General features: G+C 39.4%; 1 protein-coding gene across 4 annotated transcripts in view; it reads right to left on the reverse strand.

Annotated features, from left to right (window-relative positions):
- The window catches only part of LOC108433052 (receptor tyrosine-protein kinase erbB-4), a 629,333-nt gene that overhangs the window by 86,564 nt on the left and 524,896 nt on the right, over window positions 1–17,873 (reverse strand). For 3 of the 4 annotated variants that reach the window (XM_017707323.2, XM_037539222.1, XM_037539221.1), the window contains 3 exons: window positions 17,007–17,129; window positions 15,611–15,709; window positions 11,741–11,926 (listed from right to left, as the gene is read on the reverse strand). In XM_017707323.2, the coding sequence (XP_017562812.1) occupies window positions 11,741–11,926; window positions 15,611–15,709; window positions 17,007–17,129 (408 nt within the window). The remainder of the gene's footprint in view (window positions 1–11,740; window positions 11,927–15,610; window positions 15,710–17,006; window positions 17,130–17,873) is intronic. The other variant, XM_037539223.1, reaches the window with a different exon arrangement.

A 17,873-nucleotide genomic window follows, 5' to 3' on the forward strand; every position in this document is an offset into this window, starting at 1 on the left:
ATTTCATGAATGTAACACAGAAGGAATTTTTCACAGTAATGGTTAACTAGTTAAGATTAAAAGTCATTCAGAGGCGTCTGATGGGGAATATTCTGTTCTACAGAAACTTAGCAAGTGAGAGTTTTTGCAGCAGTGGTGATAAGAACCAGGAGCTATGGAGTAACTGGCGTTTGGGGAAGGACAACGCTCAGTGTTTCTGCTATATCTACTTTGCAGTGGTGGCCTGAGGCTACTCTGCAGAGGGCTTTGCTCTGGCCTTCCACCACTGCTGAAAAAAATCCTAGATGAAACACAAATGCCTGAAGCTCCTCCTCCTTTCAATCTGAAGCTTCATGAATTTCCATCTCTAGCTTCTGTTTCTCATGATGTATTTTCTCAGAGTTCCCTTCCCACCCAGCCATATCTTCCCCCTATAGGGAGGATGGGGATCAGTAGGGTGGGGGCATAGAAGGTGGGGGTAAGTAGTGTGGGGAAATAGAGGGTGTGGGATAATAGCGTGGGGATATGGAGGGTGGAGGTCAGTAGAGTAGGGAAATGGAGAGGGGGGTCAGTATGGAGGGAGGGGGTCAGTGGAGTAGGGAAATGGAGAGTGGGGGTCAGCATAGAAGGTGGGGGTGAGTAGGTAGGGTGGGGGTCAGTAGGGTGGGGAAATAGAGGGTGCAGGTTAATAGAGTGGGGATATGGAGGGTGGGGGTCAGTAGAGCAGGGAGATGGACAGTGGGGGGCAGCATAGAAGGTGGGGGTCAGTAGGTAGGGTGGGGGGTCAGTAGGTTGGGGGTATGGACTACTATCTGCTACTATCTGCATGCTATTTTCTCATACCATATCATGGTCATTATACCACAGGGTAGTAAATAAAACCACTAGATTTGTGTTGCAGACATAACTACTCCTGGGTCCCATCACCACCACTGTAAAGAAATCAATTTCTCTACAATGACCTGTTTCAAATCTAACCACTGACAATAACTTTGTTTACATCTGAACTTTTGAACTATGCAGCTGGGACTCCCCTTTAAGCCTGGTGTTGGGTTTGATGGAGCAGTAGCATTTAGCTACAGTCATACAGAAGGAAACGTAAACACCCCCTTAAAGACAGAAATACCCACCAGTGTGTGAATGTGTTTTGTCAGCTGTGTTCCTCCTACGTCTCCAAACGCTCTCGATGTCTGACAGTCAGAGACTCTCGTTTTTTTTTTTTTTTTTGCTCTTTCTAATGTTCTGAATCAAAACAGAAAATGCTCCCAGTGCACCAAAACAAACAAGCAAGTAAATAAACAAACAAACCAGCAATCCAAAAAAGAACCAGAAAAAAACATTAGGGCACAACTCCAGTATCATTTCAGCTGACACATCAGATCCGATGAGGATCTGTAATCAAATAAAGCTGACTAGTTCATTTCAGTTCGTTTTCTCAGCCTTTTAAAGCAGGTCTCTTAGACTTGGTTGCATTGTCAGTGCAGTGTATGGTAACTGTTGACAAGCAAACATGGACCGATGAACGAGGAGAAGAACGTTAGGTCACCTGTCACTGCACATTGCGGTCGTTTCGTGAACTTTTAACTTTTCATCATATAACAATGGACATGCGATAACAGCAGTTTAATGCAAAACCTTTCAAGTTATAAGTACTTTTAGGTCACCAATGTACCACCATGAGTCTTACAGAGCACCAATCCAACGTCCCCCACTCTCAGTCTAAACAAAAAATGGGTTCTTACTTCATCAGTTCACTTGGTGGTCCATGCGAGCAGCACAAGCATCAAAGATTATTCCATTAACAGAACAAGGGCTTTTAGTCCATGGTGCAATAAAACAAAGATTAGTTGTTGTGAGGTGGTCATAGGTATGCATATGTTTAATATGCATTATATGACAGCTTTGAACGCAGCTTAGCCAGATTTTAAGGCTGGAACTTTTTCCTAAAACAGAATTTAACAGCACCAGAATAGCTTTAGAACAGGGTTACCAGAACATAATGCTGATTCATTCTATACAGTTACATTGTAATTTGACACTATATATGATGTTTGTATGGCTTTTTACCCTGTTATTGGCCTTTACAGCTTCACAGCTTATGGGAAGGGCTGCAGTACTATGATTTCAGACCAAAACAAAAAAGGGGTGTTTAGGTTTTCTGCACTTTGAACCGTTTTGTCAAAACAGTCTGAAGAACTCAGCAAAGAACAAATTGCAATTAAGGTTTTGATACCTATCAATACATCTATAGCTAAAAATCAACACTGTTACATGACACCAATAGCGATTTAGGGGTATAAACAGTATATCACCCATATCACAGACTCTTAAATTGTGTTATTATTATAGCTGATTACTAGATGGAAACAATGGAGCAACAGCAAGATATGAAACCTGAAACCAGAAACTATTAAACAAAGCAAGAGTAAACAGAGAGGAGAGACCAACCAGTCAGATAAGAAATTATGTTTGCACTGCAGAGGTTATGAGCAAATGAAGTGAATGTGGAATACAGACGCTGCTGTAATGATCACAGTGAAGCCTGAGCCTGCTTTAGAACAGACCTTCAGTCGGTCAGATCAGTCTGTCCCTGCTGATATTCAAAATCCTATATCATTTTCATTAGAGCAGAACTTCTCTCACTTCAAAACAAACTGATATGAATATGATTCTTTATAAAACTATTTTGCTCATCATGAAATCTCAAAGCATCAGAAAACAAAAGTTTTCCATGATTCAATTCAATTTGATTAGGTTATGACTGTTTAGGAAGTGCTTCAATGCGTCTGAAATCTGGAACTTCATTATGATTCAATTCAATTTGATTTGATTCAATTACACTCTTCTAGGAAATAATTGAATCCATCAAAACATCTAAAGGTTTGCTGAGATCGGATTAGATTTTTTTAGGAAATAATCCAATTCATCATGCAATCTGATTTAAATAAGTGCAATTCCAATTCTGATTCATCAAGAACACTGAAATTTCACCAAGATTCAATATGGACTCAATTGACTTGATTATGAATCTTTAACAGATTTAAAATGTCACTATGATTCAATTCAGTCCTTCAGAATCAGCTTGAAAAATACACCGAATAAACAAATCTGACTGGAGGAAGTACATAAACAGTGGTACAGACATTAAAAACAAACTGTTGAATTTGTACTTTTAAACATTAAATTAATCAGAGAGATTTAATTACTTGAGATTTGATTAATTTTATCTACAGATTTTAATGTGGTCTGTCTTACTTTGTATCAAAGATTGATATGTGGAGATTTTTCTGATCCTGTACAGTGAGCAGAGTAAACTGTGTGTAGCCCCCAAACTGACTTGCTTTAAAAGACATGCACTGCTGGAGGAGCCAGACCACCAACACTGACTGTCAGACTATCAAGACTGACATCCCAGAGAGAGAGAGAAAGGAGAGAGAGAGAGAGAGAGAGAGAGAGAGAGAGAGAGAGAGAGTGAGGAGAGAGAGAGAGAGAGAGGAGAGAGAGAGGAGAGAGAGAGAGAGCAAGAGAGTGAGAGAAAGCGAGAGTGAGAGAGAGAGAGAGAGAGAGAGAGAGGAGAGAGAGAGAGAGAGAGAGAGAGAGAGAGAGAGAGTGAGAGAGAGCGAGAGTGAGAGAGAGCGAGAGAGAGAGAGAGAGAGAGAGAGTGAGAGAGAGCGAGAGTGAGAGAGAGAGCGAGAGAGAGAGCGAGAGAGAGAGAGAGAGAGGTGCAAGGGTGAAGAGAAAAGAAAATGCATTCATCCTTCCAGATTATTTGCTGATTAATAATCAGCTCATTAAAATTAATCCCATGGCTGATGATTCCATTAATAATCTATTGAGTCAAGAGCCAACTGAGACACACACACACACAACCACACACACGCACACACTCGCACACACACACACCAGTAGGTTCAGTCAAACTCCTCACCACTCAGTAAAGTCAGCTATTCTCATGCTGTGATAAAAGTACTCTCTCTCTCTCTCTCTCTCTCTCTCTCTCTCTCTCTCTCTGTCTCTCTCTCTCTCTCTCTCTTTCTTTGTGAGGGTCAGTTTCTCTCTTATTGAGAAAATTGGCTGAGTGGTTTGTTTCTGTTTTTTCTCTGATAGAATTTTATTGCTGGGGTGAAGTACAAGACTAGTAAGCGGATGAAAATGTGTCTTAAATTATATTGTAGGGACGGCTAAATTAGCTATATGGAAGACGAGGAAGACTAAGGCCGGCTGTGTGAACCCTGAGCTGATGGTAAAGTGGCTGATGGCAGGGCGGATTAGAGTGGAACATGAGTATTACAGGCTGGTAGATCAGGTAGAGGTGTTCATTGATGTGTGGGGGCAGAGTGATGTACTGTGCTGTGTTGATGTTGATTCTCACCTAGTCCTCAGGTTTTAACTGTGTTTCAACTTCATACATCTGGATGAACTGATTGATAATGCTGTAATAATATTGATGTAATAAAGACGTGTTAAATCTCTCTCCCTCTTCTCTGTAACTCTCTCTCTCTCTGCTCTCGGGCTGTCTCTTCCTTTCTCCCTTTCTCTCTTTCAGAAGTTACTAGGAGTAAAGTTGTTTTCTTGGTTCCTTTTCTTATAATTTCCTTTTTTTTCCTTCTAATGTTTCTACTTTCTATTTCTTTTTGCTCATCTTTTTTTTTTACTGGTATCCTCATTAGGCGCAGCTCTCTTCTGTCTCTGTCTCTCTCTCTCTCTCTCTCTCTCGCTCTCTCTCTCCTCTCGTCTATCTCACTGTGTCAGTGTAGTTGCCCTCTGAGGATCTACGTTTGCAATAAGCTACCTGTAAATAATGTATACGATGATGCCCTTCTGAAGCACTGCTTTATCAATAATGCAAACACAGCAGAACAACCAGCTACAAAAATGCTGCTTTTAGTCTTTTGTCCAACATCTGCTATACTTACATGCAAAGAATGTATAAATTCCACATGAATTGGATGTTTTTCAGTTAAAAACAAAAGCTAAATAAATTACATTGTGTACTAAGGAAGATGAATGTGGAATAATATAAAACACCACAGCTCTACTGGAGCATCAGCAGAATTCCAGCACAGACTAAAACCAAGAGAACATGCTCTAAGAACACTAACACATCCAAACAGGTCCTTAAATAGAGACTGTACACTGTTAGAAACTGTTAGAAATGAAGGTTCTGTGCAGGTAAATTTTTCATTAATTAAAGTCCAGACCATGTAAATGTTCCCCCAAAGGTAAAACAGTGGTTTTAAGGTCTGATTGTTCACCTTAAATAGTTTTTTCCAGGTGAAAAGTTCATATTTGTACCTTTTCATAACTGAATGTTTTAAAACAGGGCAATAAAATGAAAAGCCTGTAGACGAGGCGGGGTGTGTGGAGTCAGTACAGCTTAGAAAATATAATTTCAGTGGATTGTGGTTCAGTTATGTTCCCTGACTAAAGGTACTGAGATGTACCCTTGAGGGTCCCACCCCAGTTACTAGAGGGGGACTGCCCCAGTGACAGTTTAGTACCTTTTTCTGAGAGCGCATATGGGTGACAGCTCCACAGGCACGGCTCAATTTGTCAATTAACCACTTATAGCTTTGGGGGGAGCGTATATATTTGGTCGCCCACTCACTGCCCATTTATTAACTGCCCACTCTGAAATATAAGTCTTAATCTTTAGCGACAGATTATATTTCCATCACTTTATTACAAACTCCTACCTTGTACTTTCACTCATGTGTATACAGTCACAATGTAAATGTTTGAACACTCCCTGTCAAATTACGTTTGGTTGATCTTTAGAAAAAGTCTGTTAACTCATCTTCTACAGACAACACATGTAGTATGGTCTGCCGTTTTTCGTGCACAGTTTTCATTTATTTTTTGAAACACACTGGAATAACTGTAAACATAACATTTAAAATATCAGATGTTTTGCACAGATTGCATAGATATTTTCCCCATTATGTTACTTTTAGCAAATATAGTGTAGTTGTGCAATAATCCATACATGTCATATTGCATAAATGTTATCATTGCAGTATATAGTCACTAGTTCATTCACTAGAGGAGACATGCACCACTGCACTGTCAACTGCATAGTATTTATATAATTTACTTTTTGTATTTGTACTGTACATTTATTTTTTCTTGTTTTAGTACATTTTGTTATTCAATACTTTGCTCCTGATCATCCATCCATCCATCCATTGTTAAAACAGTGTCCTCTGTACAGGGTGTGTTCATTTATTTCACAAAAAAATAAATAAATAAAATAAAAAAACACATCATTTCACAAGGGGCACCCAAACTTTTGCATATGACTGTATATAACGTTCCAGAAACTGGACAGGTTGACTAAAACGTAGCCTGCTGTGTCACCTCATTAACCTCATGCACTCAGGATTACAGAAAAAAAGACAGAAAACAACGACAATGACGTCGTTTATCACTCGCAACTACGCCACTACTGCTGCGAATGTTCGTCCCTCAGAGGAGCTGGCTAGTGCCACTGATTTACTAACTACTAGTTTTCAGAACCTCACGTATGAGAGAATGACTTCTCACTCCAACAACCCGCCGGTTCCATCACTACTCAGTGCTCCAGGACCTCCAGCTTCGTCTTGTTGAAGTGCAAGGCTTTTGGTGACACTGAGCAAAGAAACAAACCAGAATCTCAACAGACAAAGGTCTGACTTGTGAGACTAGTGCTAGGCTGAAAGTGATCCCTCACTCAAAAATATCCAGTCCAGAGTGGCCTTGTGGTCAGATACTGACCACTGATGAAGACATAGGATATCTAACACAAATTATGCACCAAAAAATGGGCTGTGAAAACACATCTGCCCCTCACCTGATTTCTTTCATTTTTCCCCTAATTTGCCACATTTACCTGTTTCAGATCATCCAACTGATTTTAATATAAAATAAAGAAAACGTGTGTAAACACAAAATGCAGCTTTTATATGATCATTCAATTTATTGAAGATACAGATTTGTTCGTAACCTATATCGCCCCTGTGAAAAGTAACTGCCTTTTAAACCTAATAACTGGTTGTGCCACCCTTAGCAGTAACAACATGAGTCTTTTACATTGCTGTAATTTGGCTACACCAGAGGGTTTTCAAGCATGAACTGCCTTTTTGCCACAGGAGTCAGGTTTTTTTGACTGGGCCACTCAGAAACCTCTATTTTGTTTCTTATGCATAATTCAGAGGTGGGCTTCTAATGCTTCTAAACATTATCCTGCTGCATAACCCAACTGCGCTTGATCTCTAGATCACAAACTGACCGGTGGGCATTCTCCTTCAGGATTTCCTGATAGAGAGCAGAATTCATGGTTCCATCATTGTTGTCCAGGTCCTGCAGAAGCAAAGCAGCCATCACACTACCACCACCATCTTTTACTGTTGGTAACGGGACACGTCTTCCAAAAACGTCCACCTTTGGAGGTCATCTAGATGTTTTTGGCAAATGCAAGATGAGCCTTTGTGTTCTTTTTGGTCAGTGGTGGTTTGAGCCTTGAGACTCTCCCATGGATGCCATTGTTACCCAGTGTCTGTCTTATTGTGCACTTATGTTCTCTGACCTTAACTGAGGCAAGTGAGGCCAGCAATTCTTCAGATGTTTGTCTGGATTCTTTTCTGACCTCCTGGATGAGTCCTCAATGTGCTCTTTGCACATACCTGCACTTTTTACTATTATTTTATTATTGGATTTAGTGTTGTTGTTATATTTTCTATTTTTTTATTCAAAGATTATATAAAGATTATATTTGGTGAATGGAGGAACACCAAAGTAAGAATTTCATTGTACGGTGTAACTGCCCGTATCTGCTGTGCATATGACAATAAAACTCTTGAATCTCTTGGTGAAAATTTGGTAGGCCACTCACTCATAAGTGGGTTCACCACTGTTTTCACCAGGTTTTCTCCATTTGTGGATAACTGCTCTCAATGTGGTTCGCTGGCATCCCAGAGCCCTTAGCAATGGCTTTTTAACTCTTTCCAGACTAGTAGATTTCAAATGCTTCACATCTGTATTTGAATCTTTTTGGAATGAGGCATCATGTGCTGCTTTTTGAGACCTTCTAGCCTGCTGCACATGCCAGACAGGTTCTGTTTAAGTGATGTTTAAATTTCACAGGTCTGGCAGTGATCATGCCCAGGTGTGGCTCGTGAAATTTACTTGGGTTATCTTTGTCTAATATTAAAAGTACTTTGAAGATCTGAAACATTAAAGTGAGACAAATATGCTAAAACCAGAATAAATACAATAACAAATACTTTCACAGCACTGTACGGTTTCCCATAAAGCATCTGGTGAGAGTATATTTCTAAACACCCTACACAGGTGTTTAGAGGTGGTAAAAGCTCTCTTGTGGTTAAAAGTGATTTTCAAAGGTACTGCAAAACCTCCCATACGACTTCAGAATCTTTAAAAATGTAAGAGAAAGAGACATCTGAGAGGAGAGCTCTACAAAGACGGTCAGATAACTGAAACGCTTGTCATTTTGGCAAGTGGCTACTGCTGCAGTTCAGACTGCACTTGGGTCAAGACTATCAATTTGAGCGAATTCCAGAAAAAAAAAAAAATCAATTACAAGCCCCTTTTCACAGCACCTGCCTGAAGGACGGCATGCTAAAGGAAGCTGGAGGGTTACTCTTAAATCATCTGCTCTCACAGCATTTCGCACACAGAGAGAAGAAGCTCTTGGATGTTTCATGAACAAATTTTTACTCATTATGGCCCTGAAGGCATCAGCTTGGCTCACAGACCACACAAAGAGGCACCTACGGTTCTAATGCAGCTCACAGAGAGAGAGAGAGAGAGAGAGAGAGAGAGAGAGAGAGAGAGAGAGCACAGTTTACTTGCAGTGGTCTAATGCAAGCAGTTATGCTATCTTCATGCCAGGACTCTGACTGACAGAGAGAGGTTCATGGTTTACTTACATGCGGCTGCTTTAAATTCACACCAGGGTTTTCTCTCTGATGGACACTCTGAGTAGCAGCAGTAGTGCTTTATTGCCATGCCAACAGAGTTAATAACAATTTGTTTTAGTGCCATTTGAAAACAAAATCAAACAAACGCCACATTCAACAACACAGTACATTAAAGCCATCAAACATAAATCGACCATAAAGCTTACACAAAAATGACTCTGTAAACTCTATAATGCACATCCTGACCTACACATGCTCTGCCTACAAATGTCTAGTGCTGCAAAGTTGGCCAAGCTTTGCCGAAGAACTTAATGAGAAATTAGAGCATATTATTCATTTCAAATGATCTTTGTTTTGTTTGCCTGTGAAAGGACAGACAGGTGTAGTTTCAATGTCAGGGTAACATGTGCCTGGTGGCAAATTTGTTGTTGTCTTTTTCAGCTATTCTAGTTTCGATTAGCTACGTTGAAAATGAGGTCTATTATCCCAAATACATCCCATACACCCATGCATTAGTCTATTTATAAAGTTGCAAATAATATTTGAAGTTAAAATATAAGTTAAATAAAATATTAAGAAGGCTGCAACAGTTCAGAATTGGTCAAATGCTATTGCTTTGTCAAGGCCTTGTAGGACCACAGTGATTCAATATCTCTTCATTTTGATTGCTTTGATTGCTGGACTTGGGTATTATGTGAATACTATCATAACCTCCTCTACCAATTATTTGTTGTTGTTTGCCTGCATCACAGAGATTCTGAAAGTGTCTGTTGTGAAAAACCATTAAACTCACACAAACAAACAAACAAACAAACAAACAAACAAATAAATAAAGCTGGTGTTTATACATTATGTAAAAAACAACAAAAAACATTTTAAAAAAAACATACACGTTTTTTTCTCAGACAGTGACAGTACGTTCTTTCGTTAGTTGAAGGGGTGGGGTTACAGCAGGGGTCGGCATCCCAAAGGTTAAGAAGAGCCACTTTGTCAAGTTTCAACATAAACCTAACCACCTTGGAAGCCGCAAAATTTGATGTCCACTTCATTGAAGTAACATTTTACAGTCTCGGCTGTAAATATATATCTCAGCCAATCACAGACTTACTTTGCTCTGCTTTAAGTTTTGCCTGAGCTATCACTTCTTTTCTCACATCTCCAACAGGAAAGTTCCTTTGCTCTAAACAGACATGCACTGCTCTAAGCTCTAAGCAGGCCACCGTGAGTCCATTTGAGTTACAGTCATATTCTGGCCTTTGCTAACCTTCTGTAAAGCTTACTCAACCTCACAACAGTAGTTATGAGATAATGTAGAGACTTTGTTTGTTTATTTACTCATCTTTTCAGCCCAGAGACTTCAAACCCTATATAATGTTCTTAAAGATGCTCAGTGGAACTGCACAAATGTGCTGGTTTGGGTTTCATAAGAGTGATAATCAACATGTTCAAAAACAAAGCGAATGCAGGAATTGCCTGGAGCATCTCCACGAGCCTTACGAACTGAGCTCCTAATCAATATTTCAGCATGTACTGTCACAGTACAGAATAAAGGAGAGCAAGACGCTGAGAGAAAATAAACATCAGTAAAGTCCTGTTTGAAAATGTGCTGCTGTATATAAACTGATCAAACCTTAAACAGGTATTGTAGATATCTACACCAGGCAGTGCGATGTTTGCAGTGCCCAAGCACCAATTTAACTCACAAGTCAATTACCAAGCCCTCCATACAATCAATCATGTGTGGCAGAGCAGTGAAATATTGATTTGATGTGAAGTATTGATTTTGATGCTGTTTTCATGTTTCATAAAGCTGACCATTCTACAAATCTGAATGCTTGCCTGCAATTCATAGCAGTTATCATTTGCTATCAATTCAGTTCAGAGCACAGTTTACAATAGACGTTGCCATGGCAAGTTCAACTAAATTAAGCCTTTAGCAATATAAACCACATATAAGTGTCTACAGCCCATATCTAGTTTACCAATAAGGCACAAATTATGAGTCGCATGTTTGTTCGACAGTCTGGCTCCTATGTGTACATGGGAATGATTCAAATCATATTAAAATATTAGAATCAATGTTAAAAGTTAAGATGAATTGAAGATGATTAAAAAAAGTAACAAATCAAAATTTATTCACATTCTCAACAAATTGGTTTAAATGCAGTGGCTTGTAAAAATCCAACTTACTGTTCTTTGTTTTCAGCAACACTTTAACAACCACTTGGGGATAGCATGGTAATGGCCTTGCACCACCTTAGGAACCAGCTGGAATGCCACAGCAATGGCCCGGTGACACCTTAGCAACCACCTGAGATACCACAGCAACAGCCTAGTGTCAGCTTAGCAACCAGCTTGGATACCATGCCAATGGCCTAATAACACCTTAGCAACCACCTGGGATGCCTTAGCAGTAGCTTAGTGACACGTTAGCAACCACCGGAGATAACAGCAACATTACCCTTCCAATATATTGATTACCTTTATAATCAATAGCAATAGCCCTAACCTGTATGCCATACCATGACAGCAACCACTTAATCAAGTCTATGTGAGACCATTGAACAACTCAGTGTGGTTTGAGGCAAGCGTGTGATGGAGTTTGAATAAAGATATCTGTTAGAGTAGAAACCTCCATTACTTATTAGCAGCATTAGCTTTGAAGCACCAGTGTAAAACTAAAGGAGCAAATGTCAGATAACGATCAAGTCTTGTCTTAGCTGCTTCTAGCTGCAGTGACGCCAGACTGAATCCATCGAGCAAAACAAGATACACAAAGTGGCACAACACAAGACTTTTTTTCCACCAGGCTCCTCAAACACAGCACTGCGAAAAGCTCCTACCTTGGCGATCTGCACACACCAGTTGAGGAGCAGCTGGGAGCCGATGTTGTCCTTGTGCTCATGGACGTAATCCAGCAGGCAGCCATGGGGCATGAGCTGGGTCACCAGCTGGATGGTGGGGCTGAGGCACACCCCCAGAAGACGCACTAGGTGGGGGTGCTCCATGCTGGCCATGATCAAGGCCTCCTGGAGGAGACACATAGAAACTCAGACCAACAGACACTATATATACAGATGTGTGTATATATTTATATATATATATATATATATATATATATATAAATATATACATATATACATATATATATATATACATATATACACACATATATATATATATATATATATATATATATATATATATATATATATATACACACACACACATGTATATATGTATGAGGGTTTACAGGGTGTATATATATATATACACAAACACATACACACACATATATATATATATATATATATATATATATATATATATACCCTGTAAACCCTAATATATATATATATATATATATACATTAAGCCTCACATGTACTATATATACATGAATAACAACATTTTTGAAAAATATGTCCCAAATGTTTCACATATTTTACAGTGCAAAAGTCAGAGGCCAGAGCCTTTGTAAAAAGCCCTTTACACAATCAGGAATGGGTTGTTGGCTCTAATACAGTAGAATAATTTCTCTTGTCTAGTGAAGACATTTTTATTCAGAAATTGTTTGAAAAGAACCTGCCTCCACAAACACACACAGAGATTCATCACTGAAACAGCTCTGCAGTGAGCAGTTGCAGTGAATGGGCCACAAAGGCCTTTAGGACACTGGGATTTATTAGCTATCTTATATTGTGGTTGCATAATATAGTCCTCAGAGTGCGCTAAGACTCTCAGTGCACTTTCATAGGTCCTAAATCAGGCCTAATATCATCAGGCACTGGAGGCTGAAGTACGGCCACCAGGCTGCAAACCTTACACGCCTGAGACAATCTATTATCCACTCGCTCTCAACAAGGCCTGAATATATACTCTTCTCTCAGAAAGAGTGTCTGAAAGGTGCCATCAGTCCAGTGAAGTTAACATCTCAAGGGAAAAAAGAAAAGAAAAAACACGCACAAACAGGGACATTCATTGAAGCCCACACGCTCTAAAGACTGTCAATCAGTTTGCAGGTCTACAGATGTTGTCTATGAAGAAAGATGGGAGGTTAAGGAGGCTAAAGCAGAAGAGTTTGTTTGCATGCAGATTAATCCTATTTAACACAAAAGAAAGAGTTCTATAAAAACTGACTTGTATCAGTGGAGACTTGTAACTCCATTTGCTCCATTTTAAAGAATGGCATCATTGCTGAAGTTCAAAAATGAAAACAAGTATCTCCATTTATTTCCTATTTTTACTTTTCTACATCGTTTACGCACAGCAGCTGCTCTTTATATTGAAATCCCATGATGATTGTAGACTAAAATGATTGCTTACCAATTACTTCACTGCAAAAAATCTAGTCAATATAATCTTCACAAGCGCCCCAGACAAAATATTGGCCACCTTGCATGTTTAAGGTGGTGACAAATTTTTTTGTCTGGGGAGCTTGTGGATAAAAATGGCTTTGCTTCCAGGCAGGAATTGCTCCTAAAAGCCAACGCAGGTCCTCCACAACCAATTTCTGAAAGAAATCTCTGCAGGGAAATGATTTTTATTCACAAGCCGTGAAACACACCAGTGGTGTCTGTCAGTTTCATCTTTCAGCTACAATTCTGATGAGAACTTCCTGTAGATTGGGATTTCTTCCACGGCTGGCCACTTCGATACACCTGCAAATTCAGCTACTTCCTTCACACTATGGCCTGTGGTAGCCCAAAAGCAATTATTTACACTTTCCACACAATAAACAAGACATTGACTGCACTGTACCACCTTTTCTCAATCTATGAATCCCATTGCACACTACGCAGGGATTAGCCTGATCCTCATGCAGCACCATCTGCAGGAGCCTGAAGTTGCTACCACCTTAAACACGCAAGGTGACTAAATTTTTTCTGGGGAGCTAATCTAATATTTCGCATTTTAAATGGCTGTGCACTTATTATAAGAATATCTAGCTTATTACCTGACACCTTCCACTTATTTCAAGTAATTTTATTAAGTAAACTTTTCTCACTATACTGGCAGATATTTTTGCTGGTTTCAAGCACATTTCTTAAAACAAACAAAGTTATGTCAATATAGTGAGATTAAATTAAGCTTACACTCTCCAAAGGGGAAACATAAGATTTATTGACTATATTTAAGAAAATAACTTACATTAAAAGTTAAGAACATTTGTGCCTTTTCCTGTAACGTTGCTATTTTGCTTTTTTGAACAGCAATGATAAACAACAAGTTCACTAGTATGAACCAGTAACTATGCAAAGATCCATGTAATACACTATTTTCCCCAATAACATGATACATCAGTGCGATTTTGCATTTATTTTGAATATCTTTAAAGAACATGATCTAACAAAGCCAAAAAAAGCTGGAATTTAGTCCACTTTGTTCAACAAGCTAATATTTGAATATATTCTCAAAAGTCAGCTTTTAACATGACTCTGATGATCATAATAGGTAATGTTTCTCCACATCCAGGATAAGTTCCTGCTGTAAGAGGAGTAAGCAGTGGTTTATAAAGCAATAAGCCACAAGAGGCCATGCGTTAATGCAATTTTATCACAGAAAGGGTGTTCTTAGGCATGACACAAAGTACTTCAAGGGCTTTTATAAAACAGTGACCAAAATAAAATATGATCAAATATACACTTTTTCAGAAAATCATTTGTTATTAATAATAATAATATGGCTGGGGCACGCTTTTCTCATGCAGGGATTGAATCTCAAACAGCTTTCTGCTCCTTACATAGTGCACTACGTAGGAATTTAAATACTGGATTCTGCACCCCAAGAGGCTAGAATTCCTAAACATTCACAGCTCACAGCATTTAGGGAGTATGGAGCCGTTTGGGATTCAGCCTGGGTTTGACACGACTGTGTTTGAGTCATTCAAGTGACATTTTTAGACTTTTGAACTGCTGTTTTACAATTATTCATATCGTAAGCACTTTAATTCATTAATGCCTGTGATTTTTTTGTGTATATTTAATGATCTTTTAGTCTGTTAGCTAGCTGAGAAGCTCAGCCAAACGAATTTTAGGACCTGGACTATTCCTTTTACAAGGCCCCTTAAGCACTTTTTTTATTTTTAATATATATGGACCAGTTCATTAAGTACACCTCCCAGTATCCCGTGACCACTGAAGAAGGACTAGAGGACGAATAACACACATTGTACAGCAGCAGATGAGCTGTCATCTCTGATTTTACGTCTACAAGGTGGCCTGACAAGGTAGGAATGTCTAACAGAGTGGACAGTGAGTGGACACAGTGTTTAAAAACTCCAGCAGCACTGCCGTGTCTGATCTACTCACACTAGTGCAACATACACTAACCCATCACCACCACCGTCAGTCACTTCATATGTGTGGACCCCCACCCACATCCACACACACCTTATAGACTAACAGGAAACATGTAATTGAGTTACATAAACATCCTCACACTGTCAGAACATCAACAAACACATTAACATGCACATTACCCAACATATTAACACACACTCATATCCACAAAAGGCTCTCTTTAACCAGTCAGAAGTACACAGGGCTATAAATGGGTCTCTTGGCAGCGTTTCATGGCAGTTGCATCATCTCTGAGTGAACAGAGTCATTTTGGTTTTTCTATTTTTCCTTTTGAACTGAATGGAGCTGCATGAGATCTGACTGGAGCCGAGTGAAGCAGTCTGAACGCTACAGGCCTGCACATATCACTCACATCCATAAACTCCACATTGGCTTTAGGGCCTGTTGCCTCGTTCAGGATCTTAATGGCCACCGGGATCTTCACCGTCTCACCCTCAGGCACCCAGATCCCCTGAGAGAAAGATATAGAGAGATAGAGATAGACAGAGAGAAGGAGGGAGAGAGGCAGACAAAGAGAGAGCATTTATCCAAACCTACGCATCTACCTCAGCAGGGGTTTCCAAACTCTTTAAAGCCAGGACCTACATGTGGAGAATGTTACTCCAAGACCCAGCAGATATTTTATGAAGTGAAATGAGAGAAAAAGTTGTCAAAACATCTTTAAGCTGTCAGGTTTTTCAGTTTTTACTCACGATTACTGTACTTTCAATAAACAACGCAATGATACACAATGACAAAATAATAAAACATACATAGGCCTACACTGTTATACTAGAATAGAATAAAGTAATAACGCTTATTTATTTAGCTAATTAGATGTAATCAATTCAAACTCTTACCTTCGTTATGAAGCGATTAATACCTGTTCATTAGTATTTTGGATGTTATGCATCTCTGTTCTAATCCACCTTCTCAGCCAAAGTAATGAACTACCCGGCTCTGTCCCTGGTGTGTTACCGGGATATGACCCGCTGAGAGTGTCAGCCAAGTTCGACTGAGAGTTTGTTCCTGACACTCTTGAAATATCTAGAACCTGTCAGTCATTTCAGTGTAATTTAATTTAATCTTGGATCTCACCAACATGCTACCCCATACAATTATCTAGTTACCTCACATTTACTCATGACATATCTAGAACGTGTTAGTCATTTCAGTGTAATTTAGTTAGACTGTCCTGGAAATCATCAAAACGTTACCCAAATAATTATCTAGTATTTCAAAGTTTGTACCCAACACATACTCACTCCAAGACGGACTTGGACTTCATCAACATATTACTCAAAATAATTATCTAGAGATTGTACCTCACATTTACCCAGGTTATATCTAGAACCTGTCAGTCATTTCAGTGTAATTTAGTTAGGCTGTCTTGAAACTCTCCAACAAGTTACCAAAATAAGCATCTAGTACTTTAGAGTTTGTGCCTTTACTCAGGTGATATCTAGTCATTTCACTGTAATTTAATTAGACTGTCTTGCAACTCTCCAATATGTTACCCAAAACAATTATCTAGTACTTTAAATATGACTACAGTAATGACTCTTTGACTTCCCTTTTTCCCCTCGTCCTGTAGTCTGTTCGAGCTCGAGCTTCAGCAGCCTCACTATGTAATGGTAATGTGTTCAAACATTAGTCCGCTGTAATCATTTGTTAAGCCACCTGATATATATGCAGTACAGGTATAGGTGTAATCTCTGCGTTTACATTATATTACTCTCTGCAGCTATTTAATTTATATGAATAGTTACCTTGTAGACGGTGCCAAAAGCTCCAGCGCCCAGAATCTTCACCCTTTTCAGCTCGGTCTCCTTCAGAATCCGCAGTTGGGCCTGGTTAGGAGCTGTACCACTCGGGGTCAGAGGCTCCACCAGCTTATAGATAGATAGATAGATAGATGGAGAAATAGACAGATAGACAACCATACAGACAAACAGACAGAAGTTTATTAACCTCAATGACAATTGCAAAGCAGCAGCAACACAACTGTAGAAATCACACACATAAATTTCACCTCATACACTCACTGCCCACTTTATTAGGTACAATGCTAATAAAAGGCTGGACCCCCTTTCGCCTTCAGAACTGCTTTAATTCTTTGTGGCAGACTTTCACCAAGGTGTTGGAAACGTTCCTCAGAGATTCTGGTTGGTTATTTGAGTTCCTGTTGCCTTTCTATCATCTGGAACCAGTCTGCCCATTCTCCTCTGACCTCTCACATCAACAAGGCATTTTCGTCCTCACAACTGACCGCTCACTGGATATTTCCTCTTTTTCTGACCGTTCTCTGTTCTGATGGTTGTGTGTGAAAATCCCAGGAGATCAGCAGTTTCTGAAATACTCAGACCAGCCCGTCTGGCACCAACAACCACGCCACGTTCAAATCCCCTTTCTTCCCCATTCTGATGCTCGGTCTGCACTTCAGCAAGTTGTCTTGACCACCTCTACATGCCTAAATGCATTGAGCTGTGGCCGTGTGATTGGATGATTAGCAATATGTGTGAACAAGCAACTGTACCTAATAAAGTGGCCGGTGAGTGTATTTCTGAAATAGAAATCCTGTAGGAGAAGAAAAAAATCTTATCACACTACACATTGTTATTGTTGTTAATAAATCT

The sequence above is a fragment of the Pygocentrus nattereri genome, chromosome 6 (assembly GCF_015220715.1).
Source record: "Pygocentrus nattereri isolate fPygNat1 chromosome 6, fPygNat1.pri, whole genome shotgun sequence".
Lineage (NCBI taxonomy): Eukaryota > Metazoa > Chordata > Actinopteri > Characiformes > Serrasalmidae > Pygocentrus > Pygocentrus nattereri.